Source organism: Scyliorhinus torazame, chromosome 7 (assembly GCF_047496885.1).
Source record: "Scyliorhinus torazame isolate Kashiwa2021f chromosome 7, sScyTor2.1, whole genome shotgun sequence".
Classification (NCBI taxonomy): domain Eukaryota; kingdom Metazoa; phylum Chordata; class Chondrichthyes; order Carcharhiniformes; family Scyliorhinidae; genus Scyliorhinus; species Scyliorhinus torazame.
Genome location: NC_092713.1, coordinates 305,584,791 through 305,597,405, shown reverse-complemented (window position 1 = coordinate 305,597,405; position 12,615 = coordinate 305,584,791). Strand labels below are relative to the sequence as shown.

General features: G+C 50.9%; 1 protein-coding gene across 3 annotated transcripts in view; it reads left to right on the top strand.

Annotated features, from left to right (window-relative positions):
* The window catches only part of LOC140427151 (platelet-derived growth factor receptor beta-like), a 162,469-nt gene that overhangs the window by 114,700 nt on the left and 35,154 nt on the right, over positions 1-12,615 (top strand). For all 3 annotated transcript variants that reach the window (XM_072512700.1, XM_072512701.1, XM_072512702.1), the window contains one exon: positions 10,271-10,403. In XM_072512700.1, the coding sequence (XP_072368801.1) occupies positions 10,271-10,403 (133 nt within the window). The remainder of the gene's footprint in view (positions 1-10,270; positions 10,404-12,615) is intronic.

Below are 12,615 nucleotides of genomic sequence, written 5' to 3'. Positions count from 1 at the left end.
CGAGATACTAAATGAATATTTTTCGTCAGTATTCACTCAGGAAAAAGATAATGTTGTGGAGGAGAATGCTGAGCCCCAGGCTAATAGAATAGATGGCATTGAGGTACGTAGGGAAGAGGTGTTGGCAATTCTGGACAGGCTGAAAATAGATAAGTCCCCGGGACCTGATGGGATTTATCCTAGGATTCTCTGGGGGGCCAGGGAAGAGATTGCTGGACCTTTGGCTTTGATTTTTATGTCATCATTGGCTACTGTAGAGGGTGCCATCTCCGCTACTCCACTACTGGGCCGATATCTGGGGTTTGAATATCTGTGTGTGTCTCTCTCCAGCTGGCACTGAAACTTCAGAGGCCAGGGGATGTCGCACTGGGACACTTCCACTGAAGAGAGCACTGATTCAAGCCTGCCGTTTATTCCTAACCGACAGCCTGAGACTTATATCACACAGATCTCCAGACCCCTACCAATACCCAGGTGATTCTCTCTCTTGCCGGTGGTGCAACAGCCACCCGGTTCCTACTCCACTAGAGTAGCTTTCCCAAGAGAGAGAATAGGACACTGCTGTTTATTCCCTAACCAGCAGTCTGTCCTGAGTGAATCGCTCAAGATGACCCTCGATTCCTGAACCCGGAATTAAGGTGAGGAGTATTTTAACAATGACTTGGTCAGAGGTCGCTGGTGAAAGATTGAAGAATTTAAACGACTCCAATTGTCATCAAATCAAGGTTTATTGTAAAACCCAGGTCAAAATCATCAACAGAAGAAACACAATACAATCTTATGCTCTAATATACACTATGTCTATTCAAAAGTAATATAGCGGACACCACGAAAATTCTTATGCTTACACAGCTTTTAGCAATATCACAAGGCACAAAAACAAGTTCCCTTCCCCAAAGCCTCAACCACTATTAAAGTCAAGGGAGTTTCGTAAGCTGCTGCGGAGTACTTACGGTCACAGGCTGCAGATGTCAAGTCAGGGGTGCAGAGGTCGAGCCACGAACGAAGAGACCCCCAATCGAAAACACAGCCCCTTTTATATTGTTTTACCTGGCTTTTCCTGTGGTCGGCCAGCCCCTTTTGCATTGAAAAAGGTAAGGTTTAAAGTTCCCGCTGGTCCTGCCCCCTTTGAGCCGGTCAGACCTGTCGAGATGGGAGTACCTCCCCTAGGTCCGCCTCCAGTCTGCCTTTCGAGATAACGAGGTTGAGCTCCCTTGAAGATTTTCAAAGACTTCCATCTGCTCCGGAGATAGCTGCTATGTTGATGGGGTGTTGATTGGATTCTGCTCTGGTGGAGGCCAGGTCATTTACATTTGCATGGGGCTATGACCATCCCATTGTCCTGCTTGCATGCAAGCCTCCTGTGTATTCCCGTGCCCCTTTGTCTGTGTTTTGATGTTATCTTGTTGTCTGGCTCCTTCTTCCTTGTAGCTCCTAGGGGGGTGTTTGTGGAAATATTTATGTATTTATGTCCCTACTCAGCTCAGCGGGCCAAGCCTGCTGGGAAAACTGGTTCTGTTCCCTTGGCTGGAAAGTCGGTTTACAGTCTCTGAGTTTCTCCAAAAGGGCCGAATTGCCCGAAAACCTTACAGATGCCCCTTCGATACGTCCCTACCTGCTTGGACCGTATCGACACAGGTGAAGGGCAATTGTTTGCCTTTGTGTGGACCGTAGGTCCCCCCCTCAGCAACATGCGAAACTACAAGTCCCAAGACAGTTCCCTTAATCTAGGCTACCCCTGATTTTAATGAAAGGGAAAGACAAGACCATACTTAATTCAAGCAGACAGTAACATATACACATTTCACCGGAACCCCAAACGTAAGGGTCCCTGTACATATATCACAATCAAGTACACATTTCACCGGAACCCCAAACGTAAGGGTCCCTGTAACCCGCGAATCCATACAACTATTTACAATTGCATCTGTTTATTTCACCAAGGATCCTCCTTTCTTGGCTGCACTTCGCTTCTTCCCGATGAGGGCTCTTCATTTACTCTCCATCGTCGATACCTGCAGCTGAGAGGTTTAGTCCAACTGAGGCGACAGCACAATGTACCCCCTGTACAACATTTCCTTTGTGGGGCAAACACTAAACCATTCTCAGGCCCCCCCCCTGGTGGTGATCGGACAGTTGTGAGGGTCGATCGGTTGGGCTGTGGGCAGGGGTCGCTTTACCTGAACCAGCAGTTCGGTAGCTTCTACAGTCATCCCTTCCCTGGGCGTTACACATCCCTCCCCACTGTGGTCAATTTATCCCGTTCCCTGGGTTCTGCCACCACCTTACAAAAGTGATTAATGCCCCTTGTTGGCACGCCTTGGTAGATCCCCATGAACACAAATAAATGCCCTGGTCAGAAGCCCACCCCTTATCCCCGCAAACGGTGATCCTACCCGGTGACCCCGTGATGGTCCGGTAGGTGTTGTCCAGTCCGTTCCCAGTCCGAGGACCGATCCCTCATGTCCAGCCTCAGCTTCCTGGGCCACCACCATCTCCCCAAAGGAACGTCCCCCTCACAGGTTAAACACACCCGCCTGCCCTCAGTCACCCTAACCCGGTCAGTCGAAGGACTCTTCTGTCTCGCCTCTGCGGAGTTCTCCCGGTCCCACCATCGCCAAGATCATCAAACTCCACATCGTCGGGTGCCCCATCTGTAAAAAACAAAACACATTCTTGCCTCTACAGCCCTACCTACCTTAAAGTGCATGGGTTCTATCCAGTGGCAGCAGCAGCTCCCGCTTTGAAGTTGCCGCAGCCTGTCTGTGGTTCTGTGTCCACAGCCCGGCTCCCCAGGGTCCTAGTGCCTGGTGCTTCATCATTTTACCCTTGCACCAGGCGCTTCTGTGTTCCCACGATCCTAAATACTTTACACACAACTACACACTAATTAGAACTAGCAGGGGGAAAGAAAAAGGAATATGATATATACAATGCCACCCGTCTCCGGGTGGCCAAATTAAAACTGTGCCCCGCTAAACTGGGGCAGTCCACCTGTTTGGTCCAACGGCTCGGGCCAGACCGTCCCCTCCCGGGGGTTCGGGCTGCCCCTTGCCTCTCCTTTCCCAACAGGGTTCGGTGATCCCTCATCGCTCCCTTCTACTCGGGTCCCCTTACTGCGGGACCGGGTTATTGGGAGGTGTGATGGGGACCATCTTAGAGGGGGCTTGGAGACCCGATTGCTCCTTCGTCCCCTGACTGGTTCCCAAACCCAAGGTGATACCTCCACTTCCTCCGCCTCCTTAGCCTCTATACTAAGGCAGGCCACCTGACCCACAGGTAAGGGCTTGGGAATCGTTACTGTCCCTGGGCTGGGTGCTTGCAGCACTGTCGGTCTCTTTGGGACTGCCCCTTCGGGACAGCACCTTGTCACCGGTTGTGTGACCGTGGAGTCAGGGACCTCCCCCACCGTCGTTAATTCTACGGGGGGTTTCTCCACTACCACCCCCCGTCTTCCCCCCACCTTGCTCTTTTTTGTCCTTATGGGGTGGAACAATTTAAATTGACTGATGTGGCGTTCGCATGGGTCCCACCTTAAGGGATTTAAACTGCACATAGCCGCTGAGGCAGCCTCCAGAATGGGACCCTGCACCTGGACCGGACCAGGGTCTGGGGCTAGAACTACCCCTGCGCTCCCTTTTTCCTGAGGCTGCTCCCTGGGTAGTCATACGGGTTCTTGTGGTGTGGGTGCGGGCAGGCCCTGGCCCGTTGCCATTGCCACCTGTCCCGACCCAGCTGCTAGGCTCTGCAAAAAGGCTAAAAGTTTCTTTACCTCGAAGGTTTCCGGGGCAGCTGCTCCTGCCGCCGGGGTCTGACTCTCTACTGCGGGAGCCCTCTCCTGCTTGCTAGGGTTTTTACATTCCCTCTTGAAATGCCCGGCCTTCCCACACCCGTAGCATACCGGTTTCTCGTCGGAGGTCCGGGTGCCCTCATGCTTCCACTCTCTCTTAGGGGCTGCTGGCGCGATTTCATGCACCCTACCCTTAAGGGGCTTGTCCTCACCCCTCTCCCCATTACGATATGCGAGGGTAAGTTTCCTAAGGACCTCTTCCTCATTAAGGTCCGGACTCTGCGGGTCGAACCAGTGTTCGGCTTTTGCCCTAACGTTAGGGAGACAGTTGGCAACTAGGGTCTTCAGCCAGTGGGCGGTTCTTTCCCCTAAATTCCGTCTATCCGCTTGAACCCCGCATGCCTCCATATAGACAGTCCACAGTCTGTCTGCGAACATGGTGGGAGATTCCCCTGGTTGCTGCTTGGTTTCCCCCACCCTCATGAAAGGGCTCCCCAGATTCAAGCCCATTGCCTCCAGAACAGCAGTCTGTGCTGCCGCCCAGGTGTCAGGTCTTCCCCCATTCCCAGAGGTCACTGTCCTGCATAGCTGGGCATCTAGGGTTATCAGGAGCATCTTTATTTGCTCCCCTTCGTCGCAGTCATTGATGTTGGCAGCCTGTTCCACCTCCATAAAATGCAGCGACGGATCCCCCTTTGGAGTTAGTCTGGGAACGTGGGCCACCATCCCCCTGAGCGCGGATGCCCCATGAGGAACGATAATGTCGCCCTCAACCGGTCCCCTGTTTGCCATCCCCGCCGGGGGACCATACCTTCTTTGCCTGACAGGGCACATCTGCCCTACCTGGGGTTCCTGCTCCTCCTCCCCACTGTCCAGCTCTCCTGCCTCGTTGGGTAGCCCCCCTGTCCCCGGGCTAACTACCCATATAGGAGACGCCGCTATCTGGGGATACACCACTGACCCCCCTTGGACCTGCCCCTGACCGGGCGGTCCAAACCCTACCTGCTGACCCGGCCCCATCACCGGCATCCCAGGCAGCGGTCTGTCCCCATCCCATGGGGACCCACATACGAAACCAGGTGGACACGCCGCCAGCTGGGGGTACCCTGCCGACCCCCCTTGGACTTGCCCCTGAACGTGCAGTCCGATCCCCCCCTGCCGGCCCGGACACAATCCCGGTGCCTCAGGAGGCGGTCTATTCCCCTTGGCCTTTGGGGAATCATCCGCTGCAAGGAGCACCTTGCCCCTAGGGAACCCCCCTGGACCTACCAGGTGTATCTATCCCCTGAACCTGGACAAGGCCTCCTCCAACTCCGTTATTCGTGCCTGGCACGGCCCATGGGCACAGTCCCCTATTTCCTCGCGAGCCACTCGGTATGCTGCCTGGATGTCCCGGAACTTCCCCTCCAGCTTCCTACACTGCTCTGTACTCCGAGCATAGAGTTCCTGGAGCCTCCGTTCCTTTTCTTTACCCTCCACTATCTGGCAGTGGAGATAGTCCTTCTCACACCGGTTAGACTCGCTTTCCTGTTTCATTTCTGCCACTTCTTCCCGCAGTCGTTCCGCTGCGCTAGCGCTGTCCCCTGCGCTGGCCCTCACTTCTCTCAACTCCTGCTCTAACTCTTCGACCCTATGCTCTGCGTTGACTACCTGCTGAGACAGGCAAACCAGCCAAACTGCCTTCTCCAAGTGCCTTTTGATCGCCTTGCTTTCTGTCCATGCAGCAGCTGCCATTACCGGTTGCTCCGCATTGATTAATTCTGAAACCCAAGGTTTGGTGAGGTTGACCTTTCGCCACAAATACGAGGATATTCTCTCCTCCATTTTGCTTCGTTCCCTCACCCCCTCACATACTCCAAACCACCGGGGTCCTGCCGCGGTCGCCATTGTAGAGGGTGCCATCTCCGCTACTCCACTACTGGGCCGATATCTGGGGTTTGAATATCTGTGTGTGTCTCTCTCCAGCTGGCACTGAAACTTCAGAGGCCAGGGGATGTCGCACTGGGACACTTCCACTGAAGAGAGCACTGATTCAAGCCTGCCGTTTATTCCTAACCGACAGCCTGAGACTTATATCACACAGATCTCCAGACCCCTACCAATACCCAGGTGATTCTCTCTCTTGCCGGTGGTGCAACAGCCACCCGGTTCCTACTCCACTAGAGTAGCTTTCCCAAGAGAGAGAATAGGACACTGCTGTTTATTCCCTAACCAGCAGTCTGTCCTGAGTGAATCGCTCAAGATGACCCTCGATTCCTGAACCCGGAATTAAGGTGAGGAGTATTTTAACAATGACTTGGTCAGAGGTCGCTGGTGAAAGATTGAAGAATTTAAACGACTCCAATTGTCATCAAATCAAGGTTTATTGTAAAACCCAGGTCAAAATCATCAACAGAAGAAACACAATACAATCTTATGCTCTAATATACACTATGTCTATTCAAAAGTAATATAGCGGACACCACGAAAATTCTTATGCTTACACAGCTTTTAGCAATATCACAAGGCACAAAAACAAGTTCCCTTCCCCAAAGCCTCAACCACTATTAAAGTCAAGGGAGTTTCGTAAGCTGCTGCGGAGTACTTACGGTCACAGGCTGCAGAGGTCAAGTCAGGGGTGCAGAGGTCGAGCCACGAACGAAGAGACCCCCAATCGAAAACACAGCCCCTTTTATATTGTTTTACCTGGCTTTTCCTGTGGTCGGCCAGCCCCTTTTGCATTGAAAAAGGTAAGGTTTAAAGTTCCCGCTGGTCCTGCCCCCTTTGAGCCGGTCAGACCTGTCGAGATGGGAGTACCTCCCCTAGGTCCGCCTCCAGTCTGCCTTTCGAGATAACGAGGTTGAGCTCCCTTGAAGATTTTCAAAGACTTCCATCTGCTCCGGAGATAGCTGCTATGTTGATGGGGTGTTGATTGGATTCTGCTCTGGTGGAGGCCAGGTCATTTACATTTGCATGGGGCTATGACCATCCCATTGTCCTGCTTGCATGCAAGCCTCCTGTGTATTCCCGTGCCCCTTTGTCTGTGTTTTGATGTTATCTTGTTGTCTGGCTCCTTCTTCCTTGTAGCTCCTAGGGGGGTGTTTGTGGAAATATTTATGTATTTATGTCCCTACTCAGCTCAGCGGGCCAAGCCTGCTGGGAAAACTGGTTCTGTTCCCTTGGCTGGAAAGTCGGTTTACAGTCTCTGAGTTTCTCCAAAAGGGCCGAATTGCCCGAAAACCTTACACTACAGGAATAGTGCCAGAGGACTGGAGGATAGCAAATGTGGTCCCTTTGTTCAAAATGGGGAGCAGAGACAACCCCGGCAACTATAGACCGGTGAGCCTCACGTCTGTAGTGGGTAAAGTCTTGGAGGGGATTATAAGAGACAAGATTTATAATCATCTAGATAGGAATAATATGATCAGGGATAGTCAGCATGGCTTTGTGAAGGGTAGGTCATGCCTCACAAACCTTATTGAGTTCTTTGAGAAGGTGACTGAACAGGTAGATGAGGGTAGAGCAGTTGATGTGGTGTATATGGATTTCAGCAAAGCGTTTGATAAGGTTCCCCACGGTAGGCTATTGCAGAAAATACGGAGGCTGGGGATTGAGGGTGATTTAGAGATGTGGATCAGAAATTGGCTAGCTGAAAGAAGACAGAGGGTGGTGGTTGATGGGAAATGTTCAGAATGGAGTACAGTCGCAAGTGGAGTACCACAAGGATCTGTTCTGGGGCCGTTGCTGTTTGTCATTTTTATCAATGACCTAGAGGAAGGCGCAGAAGGGTGGGTGAGTAAATTTGCAGACGATACTAAAGTCGGTGGTGTTGTCGATAGTGTGGAAGGATGTAGCAGGTTACAGAGGGATATAGATAAGCTGCAGAGCTGGGCTGAGAGGTGGCAAATGGAGTTTAATGTAGAGAAGTGTGAGGTGATTCACTTTGGAAGGAATAACAGGAATGCGGAATATTTGGCTAATGGTAAAGTTCTTGGAAGTGTGGATGTGCAGAGGGATCTAGGTGTCCATGTACATAGATCCCTGAAAGTTGCCACCCAGGTTGATAGGGTTGTGAAGAAGGCCTATGGAGTGTTGGCCTTTATTGATAGAGGGATTGAGTTCCGGAGTCGGGAGGTCATGTTGCAGCTGTACAGAACTCTGGTACGGCCGCATTTGGAGTATTGCGTACAGTTCTGGTCACCGCATTATAGGAAGGACGTGGAGGCTTTGGAGCGGGTGCAGAGGAGATTTACCAGGATGTTGCCTGGTATGGAGGGAAAATCTTATGAGGAAAGGCTGATGGACTTGAGGTTGTTTTCGTTGGAGAGAAGAAGGTTAAGAGGAGACTTAATAGAGGCATACAAAATGATCAGGGGGTTGGATAGGGTGGACAGTGAGAGCCTTCTCCCGCGGATGGAAATGGCTGGCACGAGGGGACATAACTTTAAACTGAGGGGTAATAGATATAGGACAGAGGTCAGAGGTAGGTTCTTGACGCAAAGAGTAGTGAGGCCGTGGAATGCCCTACCTGCTACAGTAGTGAACTCGCCAACATTGAGGGCATTTAAAAGTTTATTGGATAAACATATGGATGATAATGGCATAGTGTAGGTTAGATGGCTTTTGTTTCGGTGCAACATCGCGGGCCGAAGGGCCTGTACTGCGCTGTATTGTTCTATGTTCTATGTTCTAGTACGTCCCAATGGTATTATTGCTCACTGTGCCAGTACAGTACGTCCCAATGGTATTATTGCTCACTGTGCCAGTACAGTACGTCCCACTGGTATTATTGCTCACTGTGCCAGTACAGTGCCTCCCACTGGTATTGCTCACTGCGCCAATACAGCACCTCCCACTGGTATTATTGCTCACTGCGCCAGTACAGTACGTCCCAATGGTATTATTGCTCACTGTGCCAGTACAGTACGTCCCAATGGTATTATTGCTCACTGGGCCAGTACAGTGCCTCCCACTGGTGTTATTGCTCACTGCGCCAGTACAGAACCTCCCACTGGTATTATTGCTCACTGCGCCAGTACAATGCCTCCCACTGGTATTATTGCTCACTGCGCCAGTACAGTACATCCCAATGGTATTATTGCTCACTGTGCCAGTACAGTACGTCCCACTGGTATTATTGCTCACTGTGCCAGTACAGTACGTCCCAATGGAATTATTGCTCACTGTGCCAGTACAGTACGTCCCACTGGTATTATTGCTCACTGTGCCAGTACAGTACGTCCCACTGGTATTATTGCTCACTGTGCCAGTACAGTGCCTCCCACTGGTATTGCTCACTGCGCCAATACAGCACCTCCCACTGGTATTGCTCACTGCACCAATACAGCGCCTCCCACTGGTATTATTGCCACCTGCGCCAGTACAGCACCTCCCACTGGCATGATGGCTCACAGCGCCAGTTCAGCACCTCCCACTGGTATTATTGCTCACTGCACCAATACAGCACCTCCCAGTGGTATTATTGCTCATTACACCAATACAGCACCGCTTACTGGTATTATTGCTCACTGCACCAGTACAGTGCCTCCCACTGGTATTGCTCACTGTCCTAAGACAGCACCTCCCACTGGTATTATTGCCCCTGCGCCAGTACAGCACCTCCCACTGGCATGATGGCTCACAGCGCCAGTTCAGCACCTCCCACTGGTATTATTGCTCACTGCACCAATACAGCACCTCCCAATGGTATTATTGCTCACTGTGCCAGTACAGTGCCTCCCACTGGCATTGCTCACTGCGCCAATACAGCACCTCCCACCGATATTATTGATCACAGCGCCAATACAGCACCTCCCACTGGTATTACTGCTCACTGCGTCAGTACAGCGCCTCCCACTGGCATTGCTCATTGCACCAATACAGCACCTCCCACTGGTATGATTTCTCACTGTACGCTTTTTTTGCTGTGGCGCGTTGGAACGCCATATCCCGTTCGTACGAGGGCATATGGATGTTAATGGCATAGTGTAGGTTAGATGGCTTTTGTTTTGGTGCAACATTGTGGGCTGAAGGGCCTGTACTTGAGATTTAAAATGTTTAGATTATGATGATGGGTTGCGTGGACTAGGTTTGAGCACAGAAGGTTAAGGTGTGATCTAGTTGAAGTGTTTAAGATGATTAAAGGATTTGAGAAACAATTTCCTTTGGTGGAGAGAGTCCAGAAAGAAGGAGGCAAAAAATCTTTAAATTAGGTCATTCAAGGGACTTTGGTAGTGGAAATTTGGAGCGCCACCCAATCCTCAAAAAGCTGTTGGCGCTGGGGGGGCTAGTTGAAAATTTCAAAGCGGAGACTGATATATGTTTGTTTAGTAAGGGTATAGAGGGTTATAGTGTAAAGGTGGGTAAACGGAGTTGAGTTGCAGATTAGCCCTGAGGTAACTGAATGTAGGAGCGGGCCCGGGCAGCTGTATGGCCTCTTGCTGTTGTCCCTCGATCTATTTTGCCCCTTTTAACCTCTGTGCATCTATCTGTTTTGTGCAGAAGCCTCGCTATGAAATCCGCTGGAAAGTCATTGAGTCCATCAGCTCGGATGGACACGAATACATTTACGTTGACCCAATGCAGCTTCCGTACGATGCAAGCTGGGAGTTCCCCAGGAACCAGCTGTCTCTGGGTATGCAACCAATGTGATCCACCCGGAAAAGAAATTATTTATACAGCGCCTTTAAGGTAGCAAAATGTCCCGTGGCGTAAGAAGCAAAATTGAACTTTGAGCATAGATGATAGGCAGACTTGGTTTAAAGAGGAGCCTGAAGGAGGAAAGAGAGGTGAAGAGGTATTGATGGAGTGGATGCAGAGAGAACATTTCCCCTTGGGGGGTAGCGCAGAATTAGAGGCCATCAATATAAAGTAATCACCAGGGAATCCAATAGGGAATCTGGGACGGTAGTCCAGACACCCAGGGGTTTGACAGGGTGTGGTGAATGTATTCACCTAATGCATGATATTGTATTCACCTAATGTAACCTATGACCTGGAAGTGGTGATACAAACTGCTTCCTGGTACTGTACTGTAACCCCGGTGGGCTCCGCCTCTGGCTCCGCCCTCACCGGGGCCATATATAGACCGGCCACCTGCAGGGGGGGCACTCATCTGCCCACCTGACTCTGGCTAGGCAAGTTCACGATTAATAAAGCCTTATGTTCACTCGGCTCTCTCTGCCTCGCGGTGAATTGAAGGTATATCAGAGGGTAAAAGCTGAGAGGAAGTTTCCCTCGTGGGAGAGTCTAGGACCAGAGGGCAGAGTCTGAGAATAAAGGGGTACCAATTTAAGACTGAGATGAAGAGGAATTTCTTGTGAAGGTGGTGAGTCTTTGGAACTCCTTGTCACAGAGAGCTGTGGGGGCAGAATCCTTGTGTATATTTGAGGCCGAGATAGATTCTTGATCAGTAAGGGAATCAAGGGTTACGGGGAACGGGCAGGAAAGTCGACGTGAGGAATGTTGGATCAGCCACGAACTTATTGAATGGCAGAACAGGCTCGAAGGGTGGAGAGGTCTACTCCTGCTCCTATTTCTTATGGTCTTATGGGTATAGCTCTGGGGTCATGGGTTCAAATCCCATCATGGCAGCCGGTGGAATTTGAATTCAATTAATAAATAATAATAATTCTGTAATTGAAAAATGAGTCTCCATAATGGTGACCATGAAACTACCAGTGATTGTTGTTAAAACTGGTTTCGTTTGGTTAGTGCCCTTGAGGGAGGGAAGTATCCCATCCTTACCAATCTGAGCTGCTTGTAATTCCAGATCCACAGCAATGTGGCTGATTCTTAACTGCCCTCTGAACTGGCCATAGCAAACCAATCAGTTGTAGCAGTTAGGGTTGTGCAAAAAATGCTGGCCTTGCCAGCGATGCCCACAGACCATGAAATACCTTTCACAGCAGCAGGGACCCGGGTTCGAATCCAGACTTGTTGACCATGTGGAGTTTGCAATTTCTCCCCGTGTGCGCGTGGGTTTCCTCCGGGTGCTCCGGTTTCCTCCCACAGTCCAAAGATGTGCAGGTTAGGTGGGGTTGCAGGGGATAGGTGGGGGTGTGGGCCTAGGCAGGGTGCCATTGCGGCAGGTCGGCCCAGACTCAATGGGCCAAATGGCCTCCTTCTGCACTGCGGGGATTCTGTGGAACATCTTTACCCAGAGAATGATGGAAATATGGGACTTGTTGCCACAGGGAGTGGTAGATGCAGTTGAGGGGAAACTAGACAAACATATGAGGGAGAAGGGAAGAGATGGTGGATTTGGATCAGAAAAGGTGAGAGGAGACTCAAGCAGAACATAAACGCCAGCACGGACTGGCTGGGCCGAATGGTCTGGTTGTGTGCTGGATATCTATGTGGATTTAGAGAGGGAATTCCAGAGCTTGGAGTCCAGAGCTGGTGGTGCTGCAAACATTGGCGGAATGGGGGGGGAGGGGCATTTAAAATTGGTGAACGCACCAAATTGGAGAAACACAGCAATATCAGAGGGTTGTAGATCTGGAGGAGGTTACAGAGATAGGGAGGGGTTAGGGAATGGAGGAATTTAAACTCCAGGATACAAATTTGAAATTGAACATACTGGATTAATGGGAGACAGGGTAGGTCAGCCTGGACAGAGGGTGGTAAGTGACTAGAATGTGGTGTAGATTAGGCTATGAGTTTGGAGGAGCGAAAGTTCATGGCGGGTGAAAATTGGAGACTGGCTGGGACTGCATAGTCGGGACGAGGAGCAATAAAAACACGGATGAGCGTTTGAGTGCCAGTGGGTTGAGGGAGGAGCAGAGACAGGCAGCATTGGGAAGGTAGAGGTCAGTGTGGGTCAGGCTAGTGGGCAGAGATTGCGG